This window comes from Gymnodraco acuticeps, unplaced genomic scaffold (assembly GCF_902827175.1).
Source record: "Gymnodraco acuticeps unplaced genomic scaffold, fGymAcu1.1, whole genome shotgun sequence".
Lineage (NCBI taxonomy): Eukaryota > Metazoa > Chordata > Actinopteri > Perciformes > Bathydraconidae > Gymnodraco > Gymnodraco acuticeps.
Window position 1 is genome coordinate 805,747 of NW_022990025.1, and position 26,342 is coordinate 832,088.

The 26,342-nt window shown below is 41.6% G+C and overlaps 1 protein-coding gene across 1 annotated transcript in view; it reads right to left on the bottom strand.

Moving 5' to 3' along the window:
* Positions 1 to 1,036: 1,036 nt before the first annotated feature.
* Positions 1,037 to 26,342, bottom strand: part of LOC117545176 (formin-2-like) — a 50,514-nt gene continuing 25,208 nt past the window's right edge. The window contains 16 exon segments of the mRNA XM_034214864.1: positions 1,037 to 2,913; positions 3,401 to 3,482; positions 3,609 to 3,758; positions 12,398 to 12,449; positions 12,622 to 12,714; positions 13,521 to 13,641; positions 13,840 to 13,899; positions 17,746 to 17,892; positions 21,581 to 21,710; positions 21,867 to 21,958; positions 22,301 to 22,362; positions 22,729 to 22,816; positions 23,103 to 23,247; positions 24,047 to 24,771; positions 24,773 to 25,009; positions 25,379 to 25,428. Coding sequence (XP_034070755.1) covers positions 2,887 to 2,913; positions 3,401 to 3,482; positions 3,609 to 3,758; positions 12,398 to 12,449; positions 12,622 to 12,714; positions 13,521 to 13,641; positions 13,840 to 13,899; positions 17,746 to 17,892; positions 21,581 to 21,710; positions 21,867 to 21,958; positions 22,301 to 22,362; positions 22,729 to 22,816; positions 23,103 to 23,247; positions 24,047 to 24,771; positions 24,773 to 25,009; positions 25,379 to 25,428 — 2,261 coding nt within the window. The 3' untranslated portion in view covers positions 1,037 to 2,886.

Sequence of the window (26,342 nt, forward strand, 5' to 3'; positions counted from 1 at the left end):
TCCAAGAATTCCAAGAAGGTCCTTTAACCTGATATTGATATTGTTGGGGAAATATTTTCCTGGGCCCATACCTTTGACCCAGTTTATCAGTTTGTACTGCCCTCACTGAGCACAGGCCTGCAACCTTGGCTGCTGTGCTCTCAGTGTTTTGTCTCCATATTCCTGCCTGTTGGCGTCAGCTGATAGAGGTGTTATATAGTGCTTTATCTTGTTATGCGCACAATGTTGATTATTCTCTCAGAACTATATACATGGGTCTGGGGTAGAGATCTTCAGAATTGGTTTGGCAGCAGCTGTGTCACCTCGTGGCACAGCACATGTCTTGTGAATTCTCTGGCCGAAGCTCCAAATATACCATCAGTGTTTGCCATCAAAGTTTGAGCTCTCTCCGTGTCTCTCTGAGTCTCGTCTCCATTGCTTCAGAAGTTTCCATCACAAATATGGTAGTTGTGCCTATTTTACGAGAGTACATTAACTCTTGTGCTCCATATTTATGATTTAAATAGTTTTATTCATTTTAAGTAGAAATACTATTAATAACCAGACTTAACTGTACCCCTGCAACAACCCTGACCTTTGGGAGGCGTCAAAGATTTAAAGAACACAGAATTATGGGAGTTATTATAGGATTGTGATTTTTAATGCAATTCTTTGTTAGTTGTCTTAACATTTCTTAACTGTCTCAATTAGCTGTGTATTACAACCACTCTTTCACCTTCACTGTGGAGACAAACAAGCCAAACTATTTTAACAGCTTCAAGTTGTTTTTGAACTACCGTCATGCCCCAGAGGCGCCTCACAGTTACTAGGTCCAACAGAATCTGGTAGAGCTGAGACCTGGAAGTAATGCCAGGACTTGAGCTGTACTCTCTGAGAAACACTTCAGTCTGTTACTGTCGATAATAAAAATAGATCTTGCATAGCAGCATTGTGAATTCTGTAGACTTGAAGGAGTGATCTAATTCATTTCCCAGTGGAGTCAGCAACCTTCCAAACACCTTAGTGCTGTCACTTTAATGAAGTTCTGAATAAAACCAAGAATTCATTCTCTTTATTTTAAATAAATTACACCACTTCCAAGCTCCATGCATCCTCTTTATGTACATGTATAAACATTTATTCCACATGAACAACCGTTCAAACGTAGTCCTGTAGAGAGTATCAGGCTGGCCAGCAGAAAAATATATCATTGAAAGAAACACAAAACGTGTCTCACTACTTTTTTTAAACAATTGATTTCCTTACATTGATAGTCATTAGCTTTGCAACAGAATCCAACTGTAATTTAATGCACTGTACATATCACACACACCCACCCACCCACACACATATTTGACGTAGTATATGTGGTTTGACATGGCTTATCATTTAACATACAGTACATTAAAATGACACATGTACGTTTACAATGACATTCTATTCCTGCCCATCAATGCTGCTGCTAATGATGTCTCACCTGGTAATGACACTAAGAAGGATTTACCCAGATGCTGTCCTTTCTAGACCTACACTGTTTTTATTCTGAAGTTGACAGTATTATTTGCATATTACTATGGTGTCCAGCTTGGCCGGTTCCGTGTATTCACTGGCACTCTTGGCTCACTTTAAAATAGATTCAAAATCTAGTTTTAAATGTTTCATCAAAAAGCATAGCAAATGTTCAAAACAGCCTTGTTTCACTGAAATAGCCTCAAAATCACAAATGGACAATCATGCTGATATCTAATGGGGACCTATACTTTGAAGAGTACCTTAATATTAGGGCTTTGGACTAAGAGGATTTGACAACTGAACATGGGTCAGACTTAGTCATGGTCATTATAATAAATGTAAGCTATTGTAGGCTACCTACATTTTGTTGCAATTGTGTAATGCATTAAAGGGGGTATGATGACCATTTGTAATGGAAATAGGTCTACAGCCAGGTTTAGAATAGAAGAGTGCTTATATAAATGGAGATTCAAGGTTGGATGCAAATACTATGAAAGTATGAAGAAGCTTAGAAATCTTGGCAAAGTTGTGGAAAAAAGTTTAGCAATGTTACACAACAAATGAAGACAAAATGATTTTGCTCTCACTCCTCGCATTAGAGGTGATGAGCCAGAACATAAAGTGCTTTATAAACGGCCACACTTTTCCCGTGGGTTGACTCCAAAAGTTGAGATTGTTTGGTTAACTGCTGTTTCCAAGGTCAACAAGAAACCAAAAATCCAACTTCCGGTTGCATGCTGATGTATATTTACAAAGATGGTGAATGTATGTGGTGTTGAAAGTAAATCCAATGTGTGTTAAATTAACTAAACATAAAAGTGGTGAGATGAGATCTGAGTGCATATTTGTGCTTGGGTAGATCCATCAGTGTTTCTGCAGAACACTTTTCCTGTAGCACTTTAGTTTTGACTGTCAACCTCCCGTATCGATTGACTGGTATTGTTCACAGAAGCTTTCACACCTGGTGGATCTGAATACTTAACAGTTGGAAGTTAGAATCCCTAATATTTACATAAGTGCCATGCTGTTGGGTGCTAGTAATGCCATGGGTTGTGTTGAACTCTGTTTGCCTTTACCATTCTGCTAGTGAGACATTTGTATGAATGTAGGCGTATAGTCCCAACAGTTATGTATGAGATGTATATTGTTTGTGAGCTGTGGTGATCTCAACAACACATGGGGCCTGGTGGCCCTGCAGCAGCATCCATCCATAATTCAGACAGACGGACAGGAGAGCAACATAAGGCATCAAGCTGATGTGAAACTGGCTCAACTGGAAGAAATGAATCAATGAAATAAGATGTCCAGAGTAGGCTCAGCGGCACTGTTTCTCTTCCGTCCTCTTCGTACTTTTTTGTCTGGTACTCCACAGGAAAACAAGTATCCAAAGTTCAGTCAAATCTTCATGCCCAGCTTGGCTTTCTGTGAAAAAAGTCATAGGATAATAGAGGGTAAGTACAATACACCTGTGTATAATTGTATTATAAGCAGTGCAAATCTATGCAAACAAGTACATAACTTAAAATGAGATCAGTGTTAATTTTGAAGTGATAGCGAATAAACATTCAGCTTAACCATGTTTGCTTTGTGCTTTGGAGATGGAAGCGATCAGAACTCATTTCACTCGGCTTCCACAGATGACATTTTTGTATGTATTTATTGTCAAAGCATTTCATATATTCATTGCTATCAGGATGTTAAGAGCATTCCATGGAATATAACAAAAAGTGTTTCTGAAGTGAATTACCTACCCCACCTTTAAGTGTTTATATAATGCTGGAGGACTTAATAATAAAGCTATATTGTTGTCTGTACTTATGAGGCAGTGGAAATATATATATTTTTTCCTTTAGTCGACTCTTAAGTTAAACAGGGTTGCCACTTGAAGTAGGCTGAGAGGTGAACTTACGATGCCAGAGGCGTGTTTGGGTTTGACGCTGTAGGATGACTTCTCCTTAGCCTGCCGGAAACACTCCTCAGCTGCTTTTAACCTGCAATACACACAATATGAAAACACAAAGCTTAATTTGCCTAAGATCCATAATATCTTTACTTTTATTTTGGTCTTGAAAGGAATAAAAGAAGAAATGGGCCAGTTTTAAAGCTGCGTGACTGACCGCTGTTTGAGGATGACTTTGTTCTCTTTCTTCCACTGATCCTTGAAGTCGGAGGAGAACTCGTGCCAGACGCAGAACAGGGTGTTGGGGGAGACCTCCTTCTCTCCTGACTTGGCCTTCACTGAGAAGAACACGGTGAGCTCCAGGAACCTGCAGGACACCATCACAATTTACTTTCTAACTTTAACCATTAGTTTCCCTTTTGATGTTTGGCTTTAATCTAATATTTAGGAGAATTTACCACATCACTCCAGTTCTCAAAAATCTGCACTGGCTTCCTATTACACAAAGGATACACTTCAAAATCTTAATTTCAACATACAAAGCACTTACATGTCAGAGATGCTGCTATGAGCCAAACAGAGCTCTCATATCATCAGGAGGGTTTACTCGTTGTCCCCAGAGTCAGAACTACATTTGCTGAGGCAGCTTTTAGCTTTTATGCACCACAAGCCTGGAACCCGCCCCAACCCTGGTGTCACAGTCTACTCCATCATTCACCAGTAGTTTTCCATTCACCTGTCTCACCTGTTAACCACACCTACGTTTTAGCTCACTCTCTTTCTCTACGGCACCCATTAGTTTCACTGCCAGTATTTAAACCCTCACCAGACACACACCTGTTGCCAGATCGTACTTTGCCTTCATGCCAGTCTTTCACGCGTTTCTCATCAGATTGCCTACCCGGTTCCGACCCTGCCTGTCCCCGACCTGCCTGCTCTGCCTGATCCCTGATCCTGCCTGTCCTTGGACTATCCTGCCTCGCCTGCTCCCTGACCGGCCCTGCTGTCCTCTGGTTCGTTTGCCTGCACATCATCCGGCTGATACTGTTCTGCTGGTGTCCCTCTGTTCCCCCCTTTTTTTATGTATGTTTTTCCCCTTTATGTTTCTCAGCCCCCTTGCACTCATTACATTAATAAACAATACTGTATTTATTGTTAAAGTACTCCTGTAACTCAATGGGTTAATGGGTGGTGGGTGGGTTGGTGGTGGAATTGAAATGGAGATTTTGATTTGTCAACATGTGTGTATATATCTTTACTTGAATTGGAACCAAATGTACATGCTCTGTATCACTTGTAGAAAAACTGAGAAAAGAAATACATATATTTACAAAAAAATAGAAAATAAATAAAAACCTTTCTTTTGATGCAGCCTATTCTGGGATCCTTTAACCGTGCCTTATCATTGCACTTTTAGCTGCAACCATTAATTTATCGCTTTTATTAATAGTTGTTTATGTTTTTGTTTGTGTGTTTGTTTTAAAAAGTATTAAGTGAAGCACTTTGAATTGCCTCTGTGTATTAAAATGTGCTATACAAATAAACTAACCTTGAACCTTAACCTGTTAAGCCCAAGAGACCCCGGTACCGGGGCACTGCCACAACATCTTGCAGAAAACAGTGTCTGAGGGCATGTTCATTTAATAAACTATGAATGTTTTATATCCATGTAACGGGAAGAAACTCATCTAACTGATCATTTAAAAAAAAAAATCAAAAAGAAACCCACAATGCTTTCCATCCCTTATGTAATTTTATCAATGAACGTGGCACTGGTATTACTGCTATTTCAACATTAATTTTGCGCATTTTGAGTAAAATACTGTGGGCGAGGGAGCACGCACACACGCAATGACATTTTTACCAAGTCACTGACGCTATACTATGCGAGTGCGCCTGTTTGATCGATGCCAGAAGCGCAGGTAACGGTCATCACAATGGCCAAGCGACCAGGAGGACAACGCGATCTGAGGGACTTCATATTTAAAAATACTAAAAATAACATTTCAGGTAAGTCAAGAGTCAGTAATCTTAGTCATTACTTTAGTCACCAAAGGTGGAATCTATGGACATAAGCAGCAATAACAACTTAGTTTGGAGTTTAGCTACGTGTTTCTCTCGTGTTAGCTAGCTGGTAAGACTCAAAACTGTTGATGAAATGATACCACCAGCCCCAGAAGAGCTGAAACCCCTCCTTCAAGCAGTGAACACTCTGGTCATCTCCACAGCTGAGTGTGAACGTGGGTTTAGTCGGATGAACATTTTAACCACAACTAGAAGCTCCCTAGAGGTCAAAAGCATGTCAGCCTTGCTTTTCATCAAGTGTGTTGGCCCTCCACTGAACAAGTTCAGACCAGAGGTATATGTCAAGACTTGGCTTCAAAGCCATTGCTTAGCTAACAATCCGAAAGCAAGAGCAGAACATTTGAGACCAAAAAGCATGATTATGAAAATCTTTGGAAACTTCTATGAGATGGGGGAGAGTGGAGTAGGCAGCCATTGACAACATTGGTCCTATTTTGTATTATCTGTATAATCTTTTAATATATTTTCATATTTTGTAAACAATTTCAATTTGCACTTAATGCCCTGTTAAAAAAAGTAACATTGGGAATGTTAACATAAAATATTTGTATTTGAACTGCAATAAAATGATGATGGATCAATATTTTTCTAATTATTTTCCTCACATTTTTCATGAAGTGTTTAATTTACATAATGATTTCATTAATTACGATACAAATGTAACCCTTTAGATACCAGTTTTGATCGTATACCAGTAACTGCTTTTTTGAAAAAATACACTATAATTCAATATTCTAAAAACTATTTTGACTTTATTATTAGTATAATCAGTTGATCCATCTGAATAATAAATGAGGGACTGTTAACCTACAATATTTGTACCATAGACTTCCATTATAACCACATTTTTGTATCCCCTCCCCCCCTTTAAATTAAAGTGAAAAAAATATTTTGCACTAATTGTCCTCTACATTTGACCCTAAATGTTAGTGGTGCCATGGCAGCCCGGGGACCGACTCTAATTCTGAGGTGCCTTGGTCAAGAGCAATGACAGGAGTATCTGAACATTGTTAGAAATTAAAATCAATGTTTTGATAGCATAATGTACCTTAAACATACCGTCAGTTTAAATGCTGTTTTATACTGAAAAACCAGAAGTTCTTGTGCACAACCAGTTGTTAAGCTTTTATTCTGAAAATCCTTCATGACGACATCCGGGACTACCGCCCATTAGTATCATTAAAGTGGCCATTGACACCGTTAACATGTATTACATATAAAGTTATGAAAGAGATAAGGAGGAGAAAAGGCATGTGGAAATAAGCAATGAATGTAAAATGTCGAAATCCTCTGTTTAACGCGATATCGGGCACAGGAGAACGAGGGGGGAAGTCTCCTACGTCACTACAGCTCACAGAGAGGAGGAGCGAACAGCGAGCAAGCGGGAAGGACGAATGCTTGTAAGCTCTCTTCTGCACGGCCAGCACTTGGGAGAGGAAGCTGCAGACTTTCTCTCCTGTTTGTGACTTTACCGCGCCTTTTTTATTAATTCAAGTACCAATTTTGAACCTCCAGAGACTCCATTTAGTCTCCTTTTTAAGCTTCTCTTTCCTGGACGCTGAGAATAAGAACACAGTTAACAACATCCATAACATGCATGTTGTTTTAGGAGTATAATAATTATCTTTATGCTGGTTGGTCTCCCACCCTCGACGGGTTATCAGCACAAATTATGTCCCCATATGATAAAATCCACCATCCCCCCTGATTTTTTTTTACAACTTGAGTACTGATTATACGAACTCGCGGAGGTAATAACAAGAACAGACATCAAAACATATGGCGCTAGGTAGCTAAAAACGCTAACATGGCTCACCTGTGTCGTAGTCTGGTCAAAAGTGGTCTTCAATGGCATTAAAACGATAAAAACGATGCTGAAGTTAATCCATAGGTTAATCCAATGTGTCTGTGTCCATTTGAAATGATTTCTGATAATCCATGAGCAATAATCCTGCTTTTCGGTTTCCAGATGTCAGAGCTAGAGCTATAGCTCTATAGCTTCACTCTCATGCAAAACTGCGTCCGCGAAGCCCCCACCTTTTTGTTTTACCATGTGTGTGAGTGGGGAGATTCCCCTTCGATTCTATTGGCTCTAACGGTCAGAAAGAGATGTCAATCACCAAAATCGACCAATGGGTTCCAGAGAAACGGTAAAACCCCCATTTACACCCAAATTACCTCAGAGGTGGAGCTTTTTTGCTAAATCTGTCTAAAAAGGTAAAATGTCACTTGTTTTGCATCAATCTTGATACAGGGTACTTATTATATGTTGTACTTTGGATTCCTAAAGCTTTTAGTCTACCTTACTGTTACGTGCCGTAGTGTTTGTGTGGTCGTGTGTGTGTTTTTCTCTCTCTCCCTCTGACTCCCCAGGTGCAGCCTGATTGTCCCCAGGTGCAGCCTGATTGTCCCCAGGTGTTCCTAATTCCTAATCAGGGCCTCCATATAGGACCGGAGGAAGACTGCAGTGGTCTCTCCTTTTTTCCTCCTCTGGCTGCATGTGTGCAGACCTGTGTCTTGCCGATTGATAGGAGGGGAGCTCCGTGATATATATTGATGCTGTATTATTCTGTGCAAGTTGGCTGGTGAGCCCGTGTTCCTGTTGTGTTCATTAAACGACTTGTTCATTACTCAGAGATCGGTTTTCTCTCCTTTTGTCGTGCTTGGTCATCCTTGTGTGTTGTTACTTCCCTTTGTACCCCCTAGATTTAGAAGGGAACGTAACACTTACCATCATCCAAGGATAGTTTTCTCTATAAGTACAAAATAATTCTTTGGACGGACACTATAATTTACAGTTTTTTACTATGTTCAATCTGAATTTTCTTTAAAATAAAAAACATCTATATTGATTCTGACTCCTCTACATCCAACTCACAGGTTTATCATTACTTTGAGAAAAAAGATTATTAATTTAACCCTTTTAGAAGGGAAGATATGGTCATTTGTTCTGGGAATGTCATTTTCGAGCCCGAGACCTGAAAAACCAACATACTCTCACTCCCTAAGCGTCCAGGAGCGACGTTTGGTCAGTGTCCGTGGCGTGCAGTTGTGACGCTCCTAGGCTCCTTCAGCGTCATAAAGGGACGCAAATAGCTTTCAACTGATTGCAATGTATTCCCATCTGCGGCGGGATTTGACGCTCATGGAAGCACGGCATTCGTTTGTGTCGGCTGCCCTTAAAGGTAATGTGAGCGTCCATTCCCATTGGATAACGGAGAATTGTACACCCGGAAGTAAGTATTCCTCTTACTGTCGATTGATTTTACAGTGATATCTGCACTACTCATCGACTAAAAAACACCAGATTATCCTTGTTAATTACACAACATTGATTGGTTTAAATTGTGTGCAATGCTTTTGTATTTTTCCCCTTCGATTCGGAGAAACAAATATTTTTTCTGAGTAAAGGATGGCAGAAGACACTACACTACCCAGAATCCCTAGCTATCGTTTGGACTACACCATGTGCTCTGTTTGACAAACCCCGTGATAGTCCTCAAGCTCTGTGATTGGTGAGTGTGCTCCGAGGGTTACGCCGATTCTCGAACAGCACTTGAAATGGGATGGAACCAAGGCAGACTGTCCAAAACTGGATTTGAACGGGTCCACCGCGCCCCCCCCCCCCCCCACCCCGTCCCCAGAACTACACATGCTGGCTATTCTGTTTCGCAACATGTTCTCTATCTATGGCACGTGCCGCACGTCTCTACTGGGAGTTGTAGTTTTAAAAGACGTTTTCGTATTTCCCATAATAAGAAGTTGCCAGTATTAAACTGTGTACATCCCTGGAGGTTTAGGGGATAGGAAACACTCAAATTTAAAACATATAATTAATAAATGGGTGAAAATAGCTTGTGCCCATAATGGGCAGCATTAATATATATACACACATGCCAGCTAAGGTCAGAAGAGCTTTATTTAACAGCTGGTCTTATGTTTGTGACCCCTGTTGTTAATTGATAACATTACATTACATTAACTGATAAGCCTGAAACATGCACTTGTCAAGGTTCAGAGGCAAATTTTTCAAATATGGCAGTAGCCATCGATCAGCTTAAGATAAGATATACTTTATTGATCCCAAGTTGGAACATTTGCGTTACATCAGCATGTGTAACAGTTGTAAATATGCAGTGGTGTTTATTTGTAAATCATTTAGTATAATCACACAAATTCTGTGTTTTATATTTAACAATTCTGTGTTCTTTATTTATTGATTGTTCAATACCTGACAAGGCCGGAGATGAAATATCTACATACATCTTATAAGAGTATAATACATTATGTATAATATCAGTTAAAATAAGTGCTTCAACATAGTTAACATTGCTGGAGGTATGCACACATATTGATAGATGTCTTGTAATGCACTATTGAGGAACCTGTGACCCAAGTTTTTCATTCAATGCAGAACTACACCATAGTTGTGTAGGCCTATATGATATGTCAATAAACCTTAGAAAATCTTGAAATCTTGAAAGGGATGTGCAAAATAGTCATTATATACAGTCTTTAATTAACTATTAGTAGAGAATAACGAGTAATGAATATACTTTATAGGGATCCTATTAATATCTAATAATAAAAATAATGAATTTCAATAACATGCTTTAACCACTAGGTGTCCCTTTATATCAGCTGTGCACCTTTATGGTGTAAATACAGCCTATCTACCAATTGGATCAAATATAAAAGTCAGCCGAATTAGTGTTGATACTGCAAGGAGACGTATTGTGTGAAAAGAAATGTAAGATGTTGTTTAATGGCTGATATATTTATGATCCACGTCACGTTTTCAGTTCCTCATGTTTGTCTAGAAGTCTTCTCATCAGGGCTCTATAAATACAGAACTACGGCAGATATGTAATATTTAATGCAGCCGAACCGTGTATTACAATGCCGTTATGTGATGACTTTCAAAGAGAAAAGCAAGCACACTTGAAATAAAGTATTATTTTATTATTTGTAAATGTTTTCGGTCTGTTTCCGGTATTTGTTAATGACGATGTGCTGTGAGATGTGAGACTGGAATTGCACAGGGGGAAATAACGTAGGCTATCTTTAGATGCGGATTTTGTTAAACTAATATGTTTGCGCTGTGGACCAACTCTATACATTGACGGGGAAGGGGGTAGCAATAAAGATAACACCATTAAACAGTTACACAACATAACAGAAATAATATCGATAGCAGCGTCCCTAGCAACCACCTTGGTAACAATGAAAACATCGCGATTTCCTGAAGTAATCTTCGTAATAACTAGTAAACTAAAGATCATGGACATCCACTGCACACATAATCTGAAATAACAACTCATATTTCTCGCATCAAATGACATCAAAACGCATTTTAATGGCCAAACTAACTTTAAAATAGGCATTTTCCACCGAGAATAAAACGAAGTTCGGCCATGTTTTTTTTTCTGCAGGGAGAAATTTGAAGATCACGTGACATAGACGCCAGCCATTGGAATGAATGGTGAAAAAAAAATGGGGTTTGTCAAACAGAGCACATGGTGTAGTCCAAACGATAGCTGGGGATTCTGGGTAGTGTAGTGTCTTCTGCCATCCTTTACTCCGAAAAAAATCTTTGTTTCTCCGAATCGAAGGGGAAAAATACAAAAGCATTGCACACAATTTAAACCAATCAATGTTGTGTAATTAACAAGGATAATCTGGTGTTTTTTAGTCGATGAGTAGTGCAGATATCACTGTAAAATCAATCGACAGTAAGGGGAATGCTTACTTCCGGGTGTACAATTCTCCGTTATCCAATGAGAATGGACGCTCACATTGCCTTTAAGGGCAGCCGACACAAACGAATGCCGTGCTTCCATGAGCGTCAAATCCCACCGCAGATGGGAATACATTGCAATCAGTTGAAAGCTATTTGCGTCCCTTTATGACGCTGAAGGAGCCTAGGAGCGTCACAACTGCACGCCACGGACACTGACCAAACGTCGCTCCTGGACGCTTAGGGAGTGAGAGTGTGTTGGAAAAACAGGCTTAGGGCTAAACTGGTTAATATTTACAAGAAAATAAATAGAAACAGGAAGATTAGCATTTGGAAGCTGTTACATACATGTCAGTCTCACAATATCCAGACATACCCATCAATAATACTATTAACCAGATATTGCTTTGGTGTCATGGAATTACTTAATTATTACCTCTTTATTTTCAAATGATTACCCCAATATAAGTTGAGCTGTTAGGAAAAGTGAAACTTGCATTCATAGTAATGAATACAGCTTCTTTCCAGGGCAATGCACTCTATAATGTACATTTAGTGCTGTAACTATCTTTCTGGACGTATTAATAATTGTAGCCCACTATCCTTCAAGCAGGTGAAACTGTTGCCTAGTAGCAGCAGAAAGCAGAAGCCTTGCAGTGAGGATGGCACTGATAAGAAGGCCTCAGAGCTGTGCTGTTAACAGGGAACGATGCTCACTCTTCGGTTAGTTAAACGTGTCTTCTGTGGACAGTTTACATTGAATTCTAGGCCTCTTTTTAAAATGTATTTTTTACATATATTTACAACATCTTTTATAATATTTGCAGCAGATGCCTTGTGCTATGTGTAGAGGCTCTTCTGTAACAAGAACAAATCATGGCCACCTTCCAACACATGTGATCGTACAGCGAGTGCACTGACTGGCATGAGCTACAATAGTAAACTGTAAATACAAACTACATTCCCAGCCATATCCTGTTCTAATCAAGCCTTCCCTTTTGACCTTTGTTTTTAGACATCTGTAATGAATGATCAAGACCTGAGTTATACTTTCTGCTGCTAAACATAATGAGGATGAAGTGTATTATTTACAGCTCTCCTCAGTATCACTGGTACAAACAGAGTGCGGAGAACAGTTGAAATAAAACACAGAAGTTAGTTTAGTGTGAAAAGTGCTTTCTTACAGTTTGTGAGTGCTGCTGAGTTGAGCTTCTAGGGTCTCCAGTTCACTCTTAGCTGAGAAAGGAGGGAACATTCAGAAGGTCAGAACAAAATCAGTTTTTAATAGCTTATGGTTTTTGTCTTAATGTTTTATCATACAAGAACATTGTTGCTCAATAAAAAACCCTAAATGAAGTTCAATGCAAGCATGTTCAATGTTCCTAAAAATAAACGTGTTGTTAGTCACCTTGTGCAAGGAACTCCTCCATCTTGTCTTTAAAAGGCTGCAAGTTGTCCTCGTCTGAAACTTTGCACACCTTCTCCACTTCTGATGTGCACGCTGATTAAAAAATGCAGAAACAAATATCACATAAAGTCAAGTTGTGTGTGTGTGTGTGTGTGTGTGTGTGTGTGTATGTCTCCAAGCATTACTATCCTTGTGGGGACCTAAATCAGTTTACGCAGTCACGTGTGGGGACTCGCCTCCCTTATAGGGACATAAGGGAGGTCCCCATAAGGGGAATCATTAATGTTAGGGTGAAGACTTGGTTAGGGTACTAGGGAACGTGCGGCGCTCCGTAGGTGCACGTGGTGCACGGGCTTTCGGGTAAACCTATTTAAAAACTCCTGTAGGAAAACCAAAAAAAGTTTATAAAAGCCCTGTTTGGTCTGTGTTAAAAAATGTTTAAGAAAATACAATAAAAGGGATAAAAGAGAGCAGCGGCTGAAGCACAGAGTGTATGCGGCAGGGTTAAAACCTGTACTCCTGTACCCCGGTGGGGTGTCTGAGGCTGTGTCCCACAACATCTGGTAAAAGACCTGGTAAGTGGTTTAAAAACATCTGGCTAAAAGTACCGAGGTTGACTTTGTTTAAAATCGGCATGCAGGTAAAATTAGTGTGAAAAAATTATAAATACATATATAAAAGTGCTTAATAGAATAAGTGCTTTTAAAAACAAGTACTATTAACAAAAATCACATGAAACTAAATATTTAAAATATCTAAAATATCAAACAAATATGTAAAATGGGTTAGGGTTAGGGATGTGTTGGTTATGGTTAAGGTTAGGATAAGTCTCCAGGAAATGCATGTAAGTAATGTAATGTCCCCTGAAGTGTGTGTGTGTGTGTGTTTGTGTTTGTTACCTCTCAGGTCCTTCCTGAGTCGAGTCAGGTCTTTCTGAAAGTCTTCAAACTTCATCTGTGAAGACTGGAACAGGTCGTGAGGCTCTGGGAGGGGGTACACACACGTCTCTCTGCCAGCGTCCTGAGAGGGACAGACAGCAGGTAGTAATTATTGTCTGATACTGTTTGAAGTACATATTTCCAAGAGATGCGGAAATGTGGTGTGTGTTGCATACAGAAGGTCAGAAATATGTGAAAATTAGGGACAAAATAGGCAGTGGACAAAGCTAGAAAATAGAAATTAACAGTATGGCAGGGAGTATAATCGCTAAAAGCTTACCTCATCGAAGTGTCTGAGGTAGTATGCAACAATGTAAGACAGAAGACTTTTCGTACCGTCCTGCAGAGAAAATATACGAGTGGATCATTAACAGGAGTGGAGACGTCAGGTGACTTTCTGTAGCTCTACAGGTGAGGGAGGTCGGAGGGTTAGTGGTAACTGAAGCGCATTTATAGTGGTGTAATGTAATACATTTACTCAAGTACTGTATCTTAAGTTTGATTTTGGGGTATTTGTACTTGGCTTGAGTATTTCTATTTGATGCTACTTATACTTCTACTTCACTACAATTTGGAAGCCAATATTGTACTTTTCACTCCACTACATTTATTTAACATAACTAGTTTCCTATTACTTTACATATTCACATAATAAGATAATACGTTTGGACTGTCTGTCTCTGTGGATGAAATCTGTGCAGCAACGCGTATCTCAGACCATTTACCGGTTCTGTTTACAACTTCGATCCCTTCTGCGGGAGTCGAGTCACGTGCCCCTGCGCGTCTTCTGTGTTCAATTAACCCCTGGACTGCCTCACAGTTTTCTGATGTTTTTAATGCTTCCCTGATCTGTAAATTAGAGGTGAACTGTGCTCTTAGTGCGGATGAGCTTATCTCTTTGTTTGATTCGACATGCACACTAATACTGGATTCTGTTGCTCCTTTTACGCTTAGACGCACCAAAGTTCTCTCAGAGCCGTGGCTCAATGATTGTACTCACGCTCTCAGACGCGCTTGCAGGCGTGCAGAGAGAAAATGGAAAAAGGATAAACTCCATGTCTCCCTAGAAATTCTTCGCGCTTGCCTTTCCGATTATCAGACGGCAGTCAAAGCAGCCAAAACAGAGCACATTTCTCTGTTAATCTCTAAAAACAGCCATAAACCTCAGGTTCTTTTTAATGTCCTCAACTCTATTATTAATCCCTGTGATGTTTCTTCAATTGTGCCATCAACTACTCTCTGCGATACATTTCTTACATTTTTTATCGAAAAAGTATCTGCACACTAGTGCTACCCCAGATCCTGCTCCCTTTCTGTGCCCTGCTGTCCTCGACCACTTTGAGCCTGTATCCCTCTCTTCTCTCTCGGATGTAGTCAAGCACCTGCGGCCGACAAACTGCACCTTAGACAGCATTCCCTCTCGCCTTCTCAGAGATGTTTTCGAATCAGTTGGAGCAAGTGTTTTATTACTAATAAACACCTCTCTTGGCTCAGGATGTATCCCAGCTGCCTTCAAACATGCCGTGGTCAAGCCACTACTTAAAAGTAATAAATCTCGACTCCTCCATTCTAGCAAATTTTAGGCCCATTTCCCAGCTACCTTTTTTATCTAAAGCCCTGGAGCGAGTAGTCTATAGCTGCGTTCACACCGCAGTACTTTTCCCACTTTAGTTTGGATATAGTTCCGAAATGTCGCGTTCACACCAAAAAGAGCCAGAACTAAAGTTAGTTCATCAGAACCTTTTTTACCCCCTTTTCCGTCCCTGCAGAGCAGGTACTTTCGTGGGAGAAAAAGGTTCCTATGTCTGATTGGCTGGGCGGATTGCAAACCACGCCCCTTAAAACTCCTAAAAAGTTTTGTGGACCCGCCATTTTATTATCCTCGCATTAGCATTATTAGCATTAGCATTAGCCCAGCGCACAAACGCAGAGAGACTAACTTATGGCAACACAAAATAAAACATGGGAGCGGTGGAGATGAGGAGGTGTCGGCGTTCTGGCGATTTACTCGGAAGGCTTCAGTAGAAGCTGCTGGGACTCCCAGCAGCTTCTACTGAAGCCAGTCCCCAACTCCGGGGACTCCGGGTGGCAGTATACACCGTGAAGTTGTTTGCGGCCTGCCAGTAAACCCAAAGCAGAAGAAGAACAAGTGACTTAATTTGCCTAATCCTTCCCCAGGAACTTATTCCGGTGTGAACGCGATCTGTACTTAGTTCATGAGAACTAAAGAGTTCTCATGAACTAAGTTCTGATTAACCTTTGTGGGAAAAGTACTGCGGTGTGAATGCGCCTGTTGTCCAGCTGCAGTCGTTCTTAACATCCATGAAAAGTTTCAGTCTGGCTTCAAACCCATGCACAGCACTGAAACAGCCCTTTTAAGAGTTTTTAATGATCTGCTCCTAGCCGCCGACTCAGGTACCCAAGCTGTCCTGGTGCTGTTAGACCTGACAGCTGTCTTCGACACTGTGGACCATAGCATCCTGTTGTCACGGCTTGAACAGTCCGCAGGCATCACAGGCTCTGCCCTTGCATGGTTCAGGTCCTACCTGACAGACCGTAGCTTCTCCGTGCAGCTAGGTGCCTTCTCCTCTGCTAAAGCCCCTCTTACCTGTGGGGTTCCCCAAGGCTCGATTCTGGGCCCCATCCTTTTTCTACTGTACATACTGCCCCTAGGTTCAATTCTCACTAAACACAATATTCCCTTCCACTGCTACGCCGACGATGTACAGATCTATCTGCCTCTCAAAGCAACTGTCAAACACTCACTACAGCAGTTGATGGACTGCTTGATAGAGATCAAATCCTGGCTGAGCAAAAACGTCCTCAACCTCAACGAGAGCAAGACAGAGATCATCTTTTTTGGACCCCAACCTCCAGCCTCTCCGGTTGATATTCTGGGCTCTCAATGAAAACATCCTCCCCTCTGTCATGAACCTTGGAGTGACCTTCAGTAGCCCTTTTAAATTTGACAAGCGAGGATTTGACTACGGTGCTGACCTCAGCACCGTAGTCAAATCCTGCTTTTTTTAAATAAGACTATTGGCCAAGACCAAGTCGTTTTTATCTTTTAAAGACCTAGAAAGGGTTATTAATACCTTTGTCACCTCGAGACTGGATTACTGCAATGCTCTGTATGTGGGTATGGACCAGGCCTCAATTAGACGCCTGCAGCTAGTGCAGAACGCAGCTGCACGTCTTCTGACTGGCCACAAAAAGCATGACCACATCACCCCAATTCTGGCTTCCAATTCGGTTAAGAATTGATTTTAAAATCCTTTTATTTGTTTTTAAAGCCCTAAATGGGCTGGCTCCGGCCTATTAGCAGAACTCCTCCATCGCGACACCCCAGGCAGAGCCTTAAGGTCTGCTGATCAGCTGCTGTTGATAGTGCCCAAGACCAGGCTCAAAACCAGAGGGCACCGAGCCTTCGCAGCAGCTGGCCCCAGGCTCTGGAACACTCTGCCCCTCCATGTGAGGTCGGCCCAGACCCTAGGGGTTTTTAAATCCTCACTAAAGGCACACTTCTTCTCCCTGGCCTTCTAGTCAGAGCGGAGCATGACACCTGACCCTGTGTTTTTGTTTTTTATATTTCTGTTGTAAATGATTGTCTTTTATTGTGATTGTAGTAATGTGTTTTTATTACATGTACAGCACTTTGGCTCGACCAAAATCGCTTTTAAATGTGCTATATAAATTAAACTTGAGTTGATTTGATACAAAATATAAATAAACTATGAAACATAATTAGAGGTTAAAGTATCCAGCAGCAGTATATACAGTAATTAAATGACCTCCACTTTACCAGCTGTGATGAACACATTAATGCAGCAATAACAAAATGCGGGTATTTAATATATGATTAAAAAAAGGGACATTAGCAGAATAAGTACTTATACTTACTTAGATAGTCCTTAAAGTATATTTTGATGCCAATACTTTTGTACTTTTACTTGAGTACCCTTTTGATTGCAGGACTTGTAATTGTAACAGAGTAATACTACACTCTGGTACTTCTACTTTTACTCAGGTACAAGATCTGAGTACTCTGAGTACACCTCTGCACATTGAAAAGGGGGGTCACGCACAGACTTTCCACTGATCATGGCAGCATTGAATTATATTTGTACTTATGTAGAGAGATGTAATGATGTGTCGGTGTGTTTCACATGGCTCCCTCTCTACTCACGCTGCTCTTCACATCTTTCAGTTTGGGCAGGATGTCCAGGGTGAAGCCGTCAGCTTGACCTCTGGTTCGATTCCCACCATTCATGAAGTTACCGAAAGCCAGAATCAGACTGAGAACCTTCTTCACCGTCTCACTGTCCTGCAGCGCCTGCACAGACAGGGGGGGGGGGGGGGGGGGGGGGGGGGTCAGAGACAAACATGATGGGAGAAGGACATGAAGTGTCATCCTGCACATTTCAAAATCATTTCAAAATCCCAATAAATGATTGTTAATCTCAACATGAAAATAGAAGGTTTATAAAGAGGGCACTGTGAGCAGCATTTAGCTGGAGAGTGAACAAACAGACCTCAGACCAGGTTCTGACACCTGACTGAAAATCACATGAGAAGTTGTATATCCTTTCCCTGTGTTAGTGCAGTATAGACTTCAAATACCTAGCTTGGCTTTGTCCAGAGTCAGAAAATATAACAATTAACACCTCTAAAACTCTCTAATAACCCTGTTGGATTGTATGTTTAATATTTGAGGTGGGAAGTAACTAAATACATTTACTGAAATACTGTACTTAAGTACAATTTTGAGATATTTTAACTGTACTTGAATATTTCCATTTTACGCTACTTTGTACTTCTACTCCACTACAGTTCAGAGGTACATGGTGTACTTTTACTCCACTACATTTAATTTATTTAATACCTTTAGTTACTTCACAGATGTGGATGAATGATGTGAAATATAATCAAGTGTTAAATCAGACTTTAGTTCCACCTGGAGTAAATCCACAAGCTACCCTGCAGTATACAAAGTCATTCAAACTAGCTGCACCTTTACCAGCTTTGAGAACACTTTCATGATCAATCATTATAAAACATATCAAACCAAAATCAGCAACATTTACAGCAATCTGACACCCTCATCAGCACCCCCCACCTCCCCTCCTGGCTCCCCCCCCTTCACCTCACAGCCCCTGTCCCACTTCTCCCCTGTGACCCCCATGCAACTGTCCGACTTCATGACTGGAATTAACTCCACCTGCACACTTGACCCAATGCCCTCCAAATGTGTTAAAGAGAGACTCCCTGCCATCTCCCAACTCATCGCCACCATCATTAACTCCTCCCTCAGATCTGGATCAGTTCCCCCCTCTCTCAAACTGGCTGCTGTCACACCCATTCTCAAAAGACCTGGACTCACACCTGACATCATGTCCAACTTCCGGCCCATCTCAAATCTCCCCTTTCTGTCATAAAGACTTGAACGTGTCATTGCCTCACAACTTAAAGCCCACCTCAGCTCCAATGACCTCTTTGAGCCATTTCAATCCGGTTTCCGATCAAAACACAGCACAGAAACAGCTCTTCTGAAAATCACAAACGGCCTCCTCCTCTCCTCTGACTCCGGCAACCTGAACATCCTCATCCTCCTCGACCTCACCGCAGCATTTGACACCATCAACCACACCATCCTGCTGTCCCTCCTCGAATCATCACTCAACATCACTGACACTGCACTCTCCTAGCTGAAATCCTACCTCACCGACAGACATCAGTTTATCAACATCAACAACTGCACCTCCTCCACTGCTCTTCTGTCCCAAGGCGTCCCCCAGGGTTCGGTGCTTGGCCCCCTCCTCTTCATCCTCTACATGCTCCCCCTTGGCAAAATAATTAGTCGCCACAACCTTCATTTTCACTGCTACGCCGATGACATCCAACTTTATATCTCAACAAAAACCATCACCCCCACAACACACTCCACTCTCACCAACTGTCTCTCAGAAATAAAAGCATGGATGCAAACAAACTATCTCCAACTGAACAGTGCCAAATCAGACATCATCATCATCGGCCCCCCATCCCGTATCAAAGACATCCAGAATTTCAACTTCACCATTGACAGCAACACTCTACCCCCTCCCCCCCCTCACATCCGCAACCTCGGAGTCATCTTCGACAGTCAGCTCAAATTCAACCATCACATCACCAGGACCGCCTTGTTCCACCTCAAAAACATTGCCCGTCTCCGCCCATCACTCTCCTCCTAGACTGCTGAAACCCTGATTCATGCATTCATCACTTCACGACTCGACTACTGCAATAGCATCCTCTACGTCTACGGCATACCATCCAACCTCCTCAATAAACTCCAACATATCCAGAACTCTGCTGCCCGCCTCCTCACCCACACCCGCTCCCGAGACCACATCACTCCTGTCCTCCAGAACCTCCACTGGCTCCCCGTCCGTCAAAGAATCGACTTCAAAGTCCTCCTCATTACTCACAAAGCCCTCAACAATCAGGCCCCCCCCTACCTCACAGACCTGCTGCACCACCACACCCCTTCCCGCTGCCTCCGCTCATCAGAAGCCAACATCCTATCCATCCCCACCCACATCAATCACCGGACCTGGGGGGACAGAGCCTTCTCCGTCGCTGCCTCCTCCCTCTGGAACTCACTCCCCCAACCCATCAGAGACTGCACTGACCTCACCACCTTCAAAAAACTCACAAACACTCACCTCTTCAATCTGGCTTTTAATGTGTGATTGTTTTTGTATTATTTGACTTTAACTTTAACGATATATTTGTTGTTCCTTTATTTTCCCTTCACTATATCTGTAAAGCGTCTTTGAGCACCTGTAAAAGCGCCAACAAAATAAATCCATTATTATTATTATTATATCATATATATTATTCTGAAATGGACCAATCTGCACAATGACTACTTTTACTGTCGCTACTTTCACTATATTTTTCTACTTTTACTTGAGTAACATTTTGAATGCAGGACTTTTACATAGTATTCCTACACTCCTACACAGATTTATTTGTTGGCTTGGCAACTGGAAGGTCACCAGTTCAAGTCCCGGAAAGACCAAGTGCTACCGAGGTGTCCCTGAGCAAGGCACCGTTCCCTACACTGCTCCCCGGGCACCGTACATAATGGCAGCCCACTGCTCCTAACACTAGGATGGGTCAAATGCAGAGAAACCATTTCGTTACATGGTACCTGTACTGTGTAATGACAATAAGTTGAATCTATCTATCTATCTATCTATTTCTCTGTCCCCTCTGCAAAAAAATGGATTGGCAGAAGAGCGTTCATGTTTAAAGCCCCAACTGACTGGAATACTTGACCTGCTGCTATTAGATCTCTTGCATCATTGGGTTTGTTTAAACATGCATTGTTATCTCACTTTCAACTGGTCTGTACTTGTTATAACTGATATTGATGAAACTGATTTGCTTGACTGTCTCAAATTGTAATGATTGTATGCATTGCTTGAATTGTACTTAACAGACTGTATGTGGTTTGTCTTGTGTGTCATGTTTTGCATTTTGTCTTTTTGTTTATGTAAGTTGTTGCTATTGACGGGACCCCCTTGAAAACGAGATGGTGCATCTCAAGGGGTTTATCCCAATGAATAACATTTCTATATATATATATATAGAAATAGTTACAGCAGGTACATTTTCTTTAAACCAAATGTCTTTTGTCTGAACACTGAAAATAAGAATACATTTAATTTGGTTTAATTAAAACAACATGTTAATCAGGGAGGCGTTAGTAGGTTTATTTCAAAATATCAGACTGATCCAGGCAACGTTTAGGAAAATAAAATCACAGTTAAAATATGTCTGTTTCTTACATGAACTCAGTCACATACATATGATAACGACCTACCAAGCTAGTTAGGAGTTAGCGTTGAGCCACAAATTGATTCTCCCAATGACAACTGATATTGGCCGTTTATTGGCTGAAAACATTCTAAGTGTGTAGGCTTTATGCAGACATTGAGATACTATATTTCATTACTTTGGAGAGATTGACTCACCAGGCATACTCTCTGCAGAGTGTCCAGTTTCTTCGTTATGGACGACATGCACTCGTGGAAGCTAGACTGGAAGATGATGCAGAAGACTCTGGAGGAGAAGTTTGGGATCAGAGAGAGCTGGTGGAGGAACCTGCAACACACGAGGAAACACCGATCACACTCATGTCTTCTTCACCATCTCTCTACTCTTTATTCCCTCCTGTTGTTTGACACTGTTTACAGAATGATACACAGCCTGGCACTACGTCTGATCATTGTGTACAGTAGAAGTAGTAGAAAAACTCACTGCTCAGGTTTGTCCAGGGGTTTGGCGTTCTCCTTGTCTTTTGACGACTTGATGTGCTTTTCTATCTTGTCCAGCTCATCCTGTTGTGCCCTCTGAGGGAGAGACACAAGAGACCACCATGTCATACCACCCAACAGAACAGATGAGCTTCAGAGTCTGACAATTCAAAGTCCCTCCCATTACATAAAATACAGACAGCATGTTCAATCATATTTAATCAAAGATATATCCCTGTGTTCAAATTGGACTGATTTATGCCCTACAGGTTTTATTACATAAGTGCTAAAGGACTGTATTAGCATAAACAACCTCTGAACAATGTATAACCAGGACTCAAATGCTCAGATTTCCCAGCGCAGACCAGGAGTCACAACTGGACCCCTGGAGTGATTCAGATTATATTACAGACAAGTGAGATAAAGTGTGTGACTCACATTTTCATACAACGCCTGCAGGGTCTCCAGGTCAACTACGGTGTTGTCCAAGTTCAGGATGGCTTTAGGACAGGAAGAAAGACACACAAAAATAATATAATACTTTATACCAGCAAAGGTTCAAAATTATAAACTGGCTCAAAGCACAGAGCAACACAAATAAATGTGTGTTTTGGAGTATACTTCATACTCAAACCTAAATGAATATTTTCCCCAAAAATATTTATACAGATATGGTAGGAATATTTTAGCGAGGTTTTCCTTGAGAACATAAATTCTCTCAATTAGGTAAACTAGTCTCTGACAGCGGAATTTGTGGCTAAATGACTAGGCGATCCTTTCCTCAGTGTGGCATACACCTGTTTTATAATATTCCATGTGGAATTAGAATTATTGATATCAAGCGTTCTCAAGTGTTATGAACTCACCATGCTGGATATCTTTCATATCAAGATGCAGGGAGGACATGAGGATCCCTACTGCCTGGGAACGCTTATTGTTCAGGAGCTTCATAACCTGAAAAATATGAATAATATTCACAATTAATGACAACAAAAGACTGAAAGGTAGGCTTAGTGGGAGGGACCATACATTTGCACTGCAAAGTATGTATGTTTTTGTATGTGCTTTCCTAAATTATACATCTTTCATATATCATCAAACTTTTTTTACAGAATAAAAGTAAGATTCAATGTGACATTAATAAAATAGATAATAAGCCATATATCACTTTTTCATTTTAAGAAATACAATACAAATCTGAGCTACATGCCCAATGTGTAACCCAGGTGAGCTCACACACCTGTTTGGCCTTGGACTTGGTGATGGTGTCAGAGAGCGGCTGCTTCTTCTCCTTCACGGCTGTTTTGGAGAACAAATCTACAAACTCCTCAAAGTCCATTTCAGGCTCATCGATTGTGTCCCACACCAACGAAGAAGAAACCTCCCTGAGAAACACAGAAGAGCACTTATATATTGTCCTTTTTTTAACAGTAAATATTAACACATAGTTTAACTGGCCTTAAAAAGGTGTTGCAGTTTTGCATCGATTGGAATTATTAAATGTGTAGGTTTACTAAGATAATAAGAATCATGATGTGTCAAAAGTTTGATGATATATGAAAGATGTTTATAATTTAGGAAAGCACATACATATATAAAAACATACATACATACTTTGCAGTGCAAATGTATGATCCCTCAAAGCTACAGTATAAAACTGCCTACTATAGAGTAGGCAGTTTTATAGTGTAGCTTGAAATTAGCTTTGTACATGGAATGTATTACAACTTTAACTTTTAAGTGGCTAAAGGCTGTACTGAACTCTAATTAATCATTTCACTTCACATATATGTTTTTGATCAAGATCCCTCCGCTTCGCGTCGGGCTCCTGATCAGCCTGTCGAGTTTTCTTTTACCCATAATGACCGCCTCGCTGCACATTATCCCTTACATATTATACCAACATCACTCCATAATTATACCCATATTACACACTAACACACTTCTATTACACCCATGTTACACTGCGATGACACCCATATTTTACCCATGTTAAATTATTATTTCACCTATTATGAGTCTCACATTACACCCATATTTCAACTGTATTACACTTTCAGTACTCCCATTCTATATTCGACTGTATCCCCCAGGGTACAGAAACCTTTAAGGGTTAAATAGATTTGGGCTTGAATGGTCAGTAAACTAAACAATCTGCAGCATCATCTTCTACACCACCCTTACTTTTTGGTGGTGAGCTGGATCCTGGTCCAGTAGAGGGGCTTCATGGGTCTGGGGGGCTCCACCAGAGCCTTCCTGGGGGGCTTCTCCTGCATCAGGCCCAGAGCGTACAGCCCCATGGGCAGAGGAGGAGGCAGCGAGCCCAGAGCCCCGGGGGGAGGGGGTGGAGCACACATGCCTCCCGGTGGAGGAAGGGGGGGAGGAGGCCCGCACCCTGGAGGTGGAGGTGGAGGAGGTGGGGCTCCCATTCCTGGTAATGGCGGAGGAGGTGGAGCCATGCCACCAGGGAGAGGAGGAGGGGGTGGGGGTGGAGCAATACCACCAGGAAGTGGAGGTGGAGGTGGAGGTGGAGGACATGCTGAACCAAAAGGTAATGGAGGTGGAGGTGGCATTAAGCCTCCTGGTAATGGTGGAGGGGGAGGTGGTGGAGGAAGCGGTGCCATAATCTGTCCTGGTGGAGGTGGAGGTACTGCTCCTCCTGGAAGTGGAGGTGGAGGGGGAGGTGGTGGAGGAAGCGGTGCCATAATCTGTCCTGGTGGAGGTGGAGGTACTGCTCCTCCTGGAAGTGGAGGTGGAGGGGGGGGCTGCAGCTGACAGGGACACTGAAAGCCTTCCTGCCTGGGTGGAGGCTGCGGGGGAGGGTCCGCTCCACCCGGCTCACTGTAAGGCACTTTGAACTTAAAGCTGTCCTCCATGGGAGAGGTCTGCACCGACTTGGCCTCCAGCCCCCCCCGCAGCTACAATGGTTTCAGTCTGCAGGTGGGCGTCACACACTGCCCTCAGCAGCCCCTCCTCTCCGCCCACCTCCCGGTCTGTGGTGGAGGGGGGGGGTTTCACAGTGTCCAGGGGGGGCAGCTGCTCCAGCTCAGCGATCTTGGTCCTGAGGGCCTCGATGGTCTGCTCCAGCTGCTGGATCACGTTCACGTGTTTGGCCTTCAGTTTCGCTGAAGGAAGGACACACTCCTCCTGCTCATATAAACGAACCAAAACACAAATCAGAGATGTTTCTTTGTGTGAAATCTGTTGATTGGCGAATGTAGAAATCACTCCTTTACATCCGAAATGGTCACTGGTACATTCAGAAATTAACGATGACCCGATGGGACTAATCCATGTATCTGTATCATGTATTCATAATATCTACGTGATAAAACATGAATGAATAGCTTTGAACACAATCCGACCACATGAGGCAACCAGGGCTCCTCCTATTGGAATATCTTGAGAATAAAAAATAAAATTATTTTATAATGAAAATAAAAATATAAAGTTATGACATGATGCTTTAAATTATTTCAGCCTCAGCTTTATGTAAAGATAAAGAAAGAGACTGACCTCATGGCTCTCCTTCGGTTGTTGAGTGGACAAGATGGCTGCTTGGTGTTCTGAACAGAAAACACATCAGCCGGTCAGCAAAACACAGAACCACAGAAACACTCTGGCCACTGTGACTGTATCAATGTGTGTGTGACATAGGATTGTTTGTTTTGTGGAGTTTTTCTCCACTACCACACCATCAGAGGGTTTTCACATATTTCCGAACCCAACGGTGACCTGTCCATCACTGCAGAAAGGTGAGAAGTTAGAGCATGACTAGTCAGGAAAGAGAAAATGTCTAGGTGCTGTAAAGATAGTTTTTACACAAGTAATAATAATAATAAATTATATTATTATTTCTTGAACTCAAAGATGCTTTACAGTATAAGGGAGGGTGTACAAACAAGGACAAACAAAGACAGTCAACAGGAAATGGATTGATGGGGGGAGGGGGTGTCTTATGGATGGACAGAGGTGAAAATATATGTTTTGAGGCTGGACTGGAAGAGTGTGAGGGACTCGGAATCACGAAGATCTTGGGGAAGGAATTCCAGAGCCTGGGATCTGCCTCAGAGTCCTAGTCAGGCCCGGCTCCAGGATGAAATGACTGAGGGGGCTGTTAAAAAATCAGAGGGGGTGATTTTTTTTTCACAACAACGAAAAATACTGGCAATGTAATGAATTGACTCACCAAGCTTTTTTCCTTCTCACTGCTCTACAATCTCTTTGCTTCTTTATTGTTATTCTGGATTTACCCCTCTCGTTCTGTTCTTTTCCTCTGATCTTTAATAGTTGTTGATAGATAGATGGCTGCACTTTGGTTAACAGACTACAGACTCTGTAATTATACCATAACCTTTTCTCCTCTATCCCTTAACTCGTCTTCCTATACAGATTTACTTACTTACTACCTACTCTAGTCATGTCAGGATTAAAGAACAATTATTTCCAGGATTGAATGTTCAAATCAAGACCTAAAACC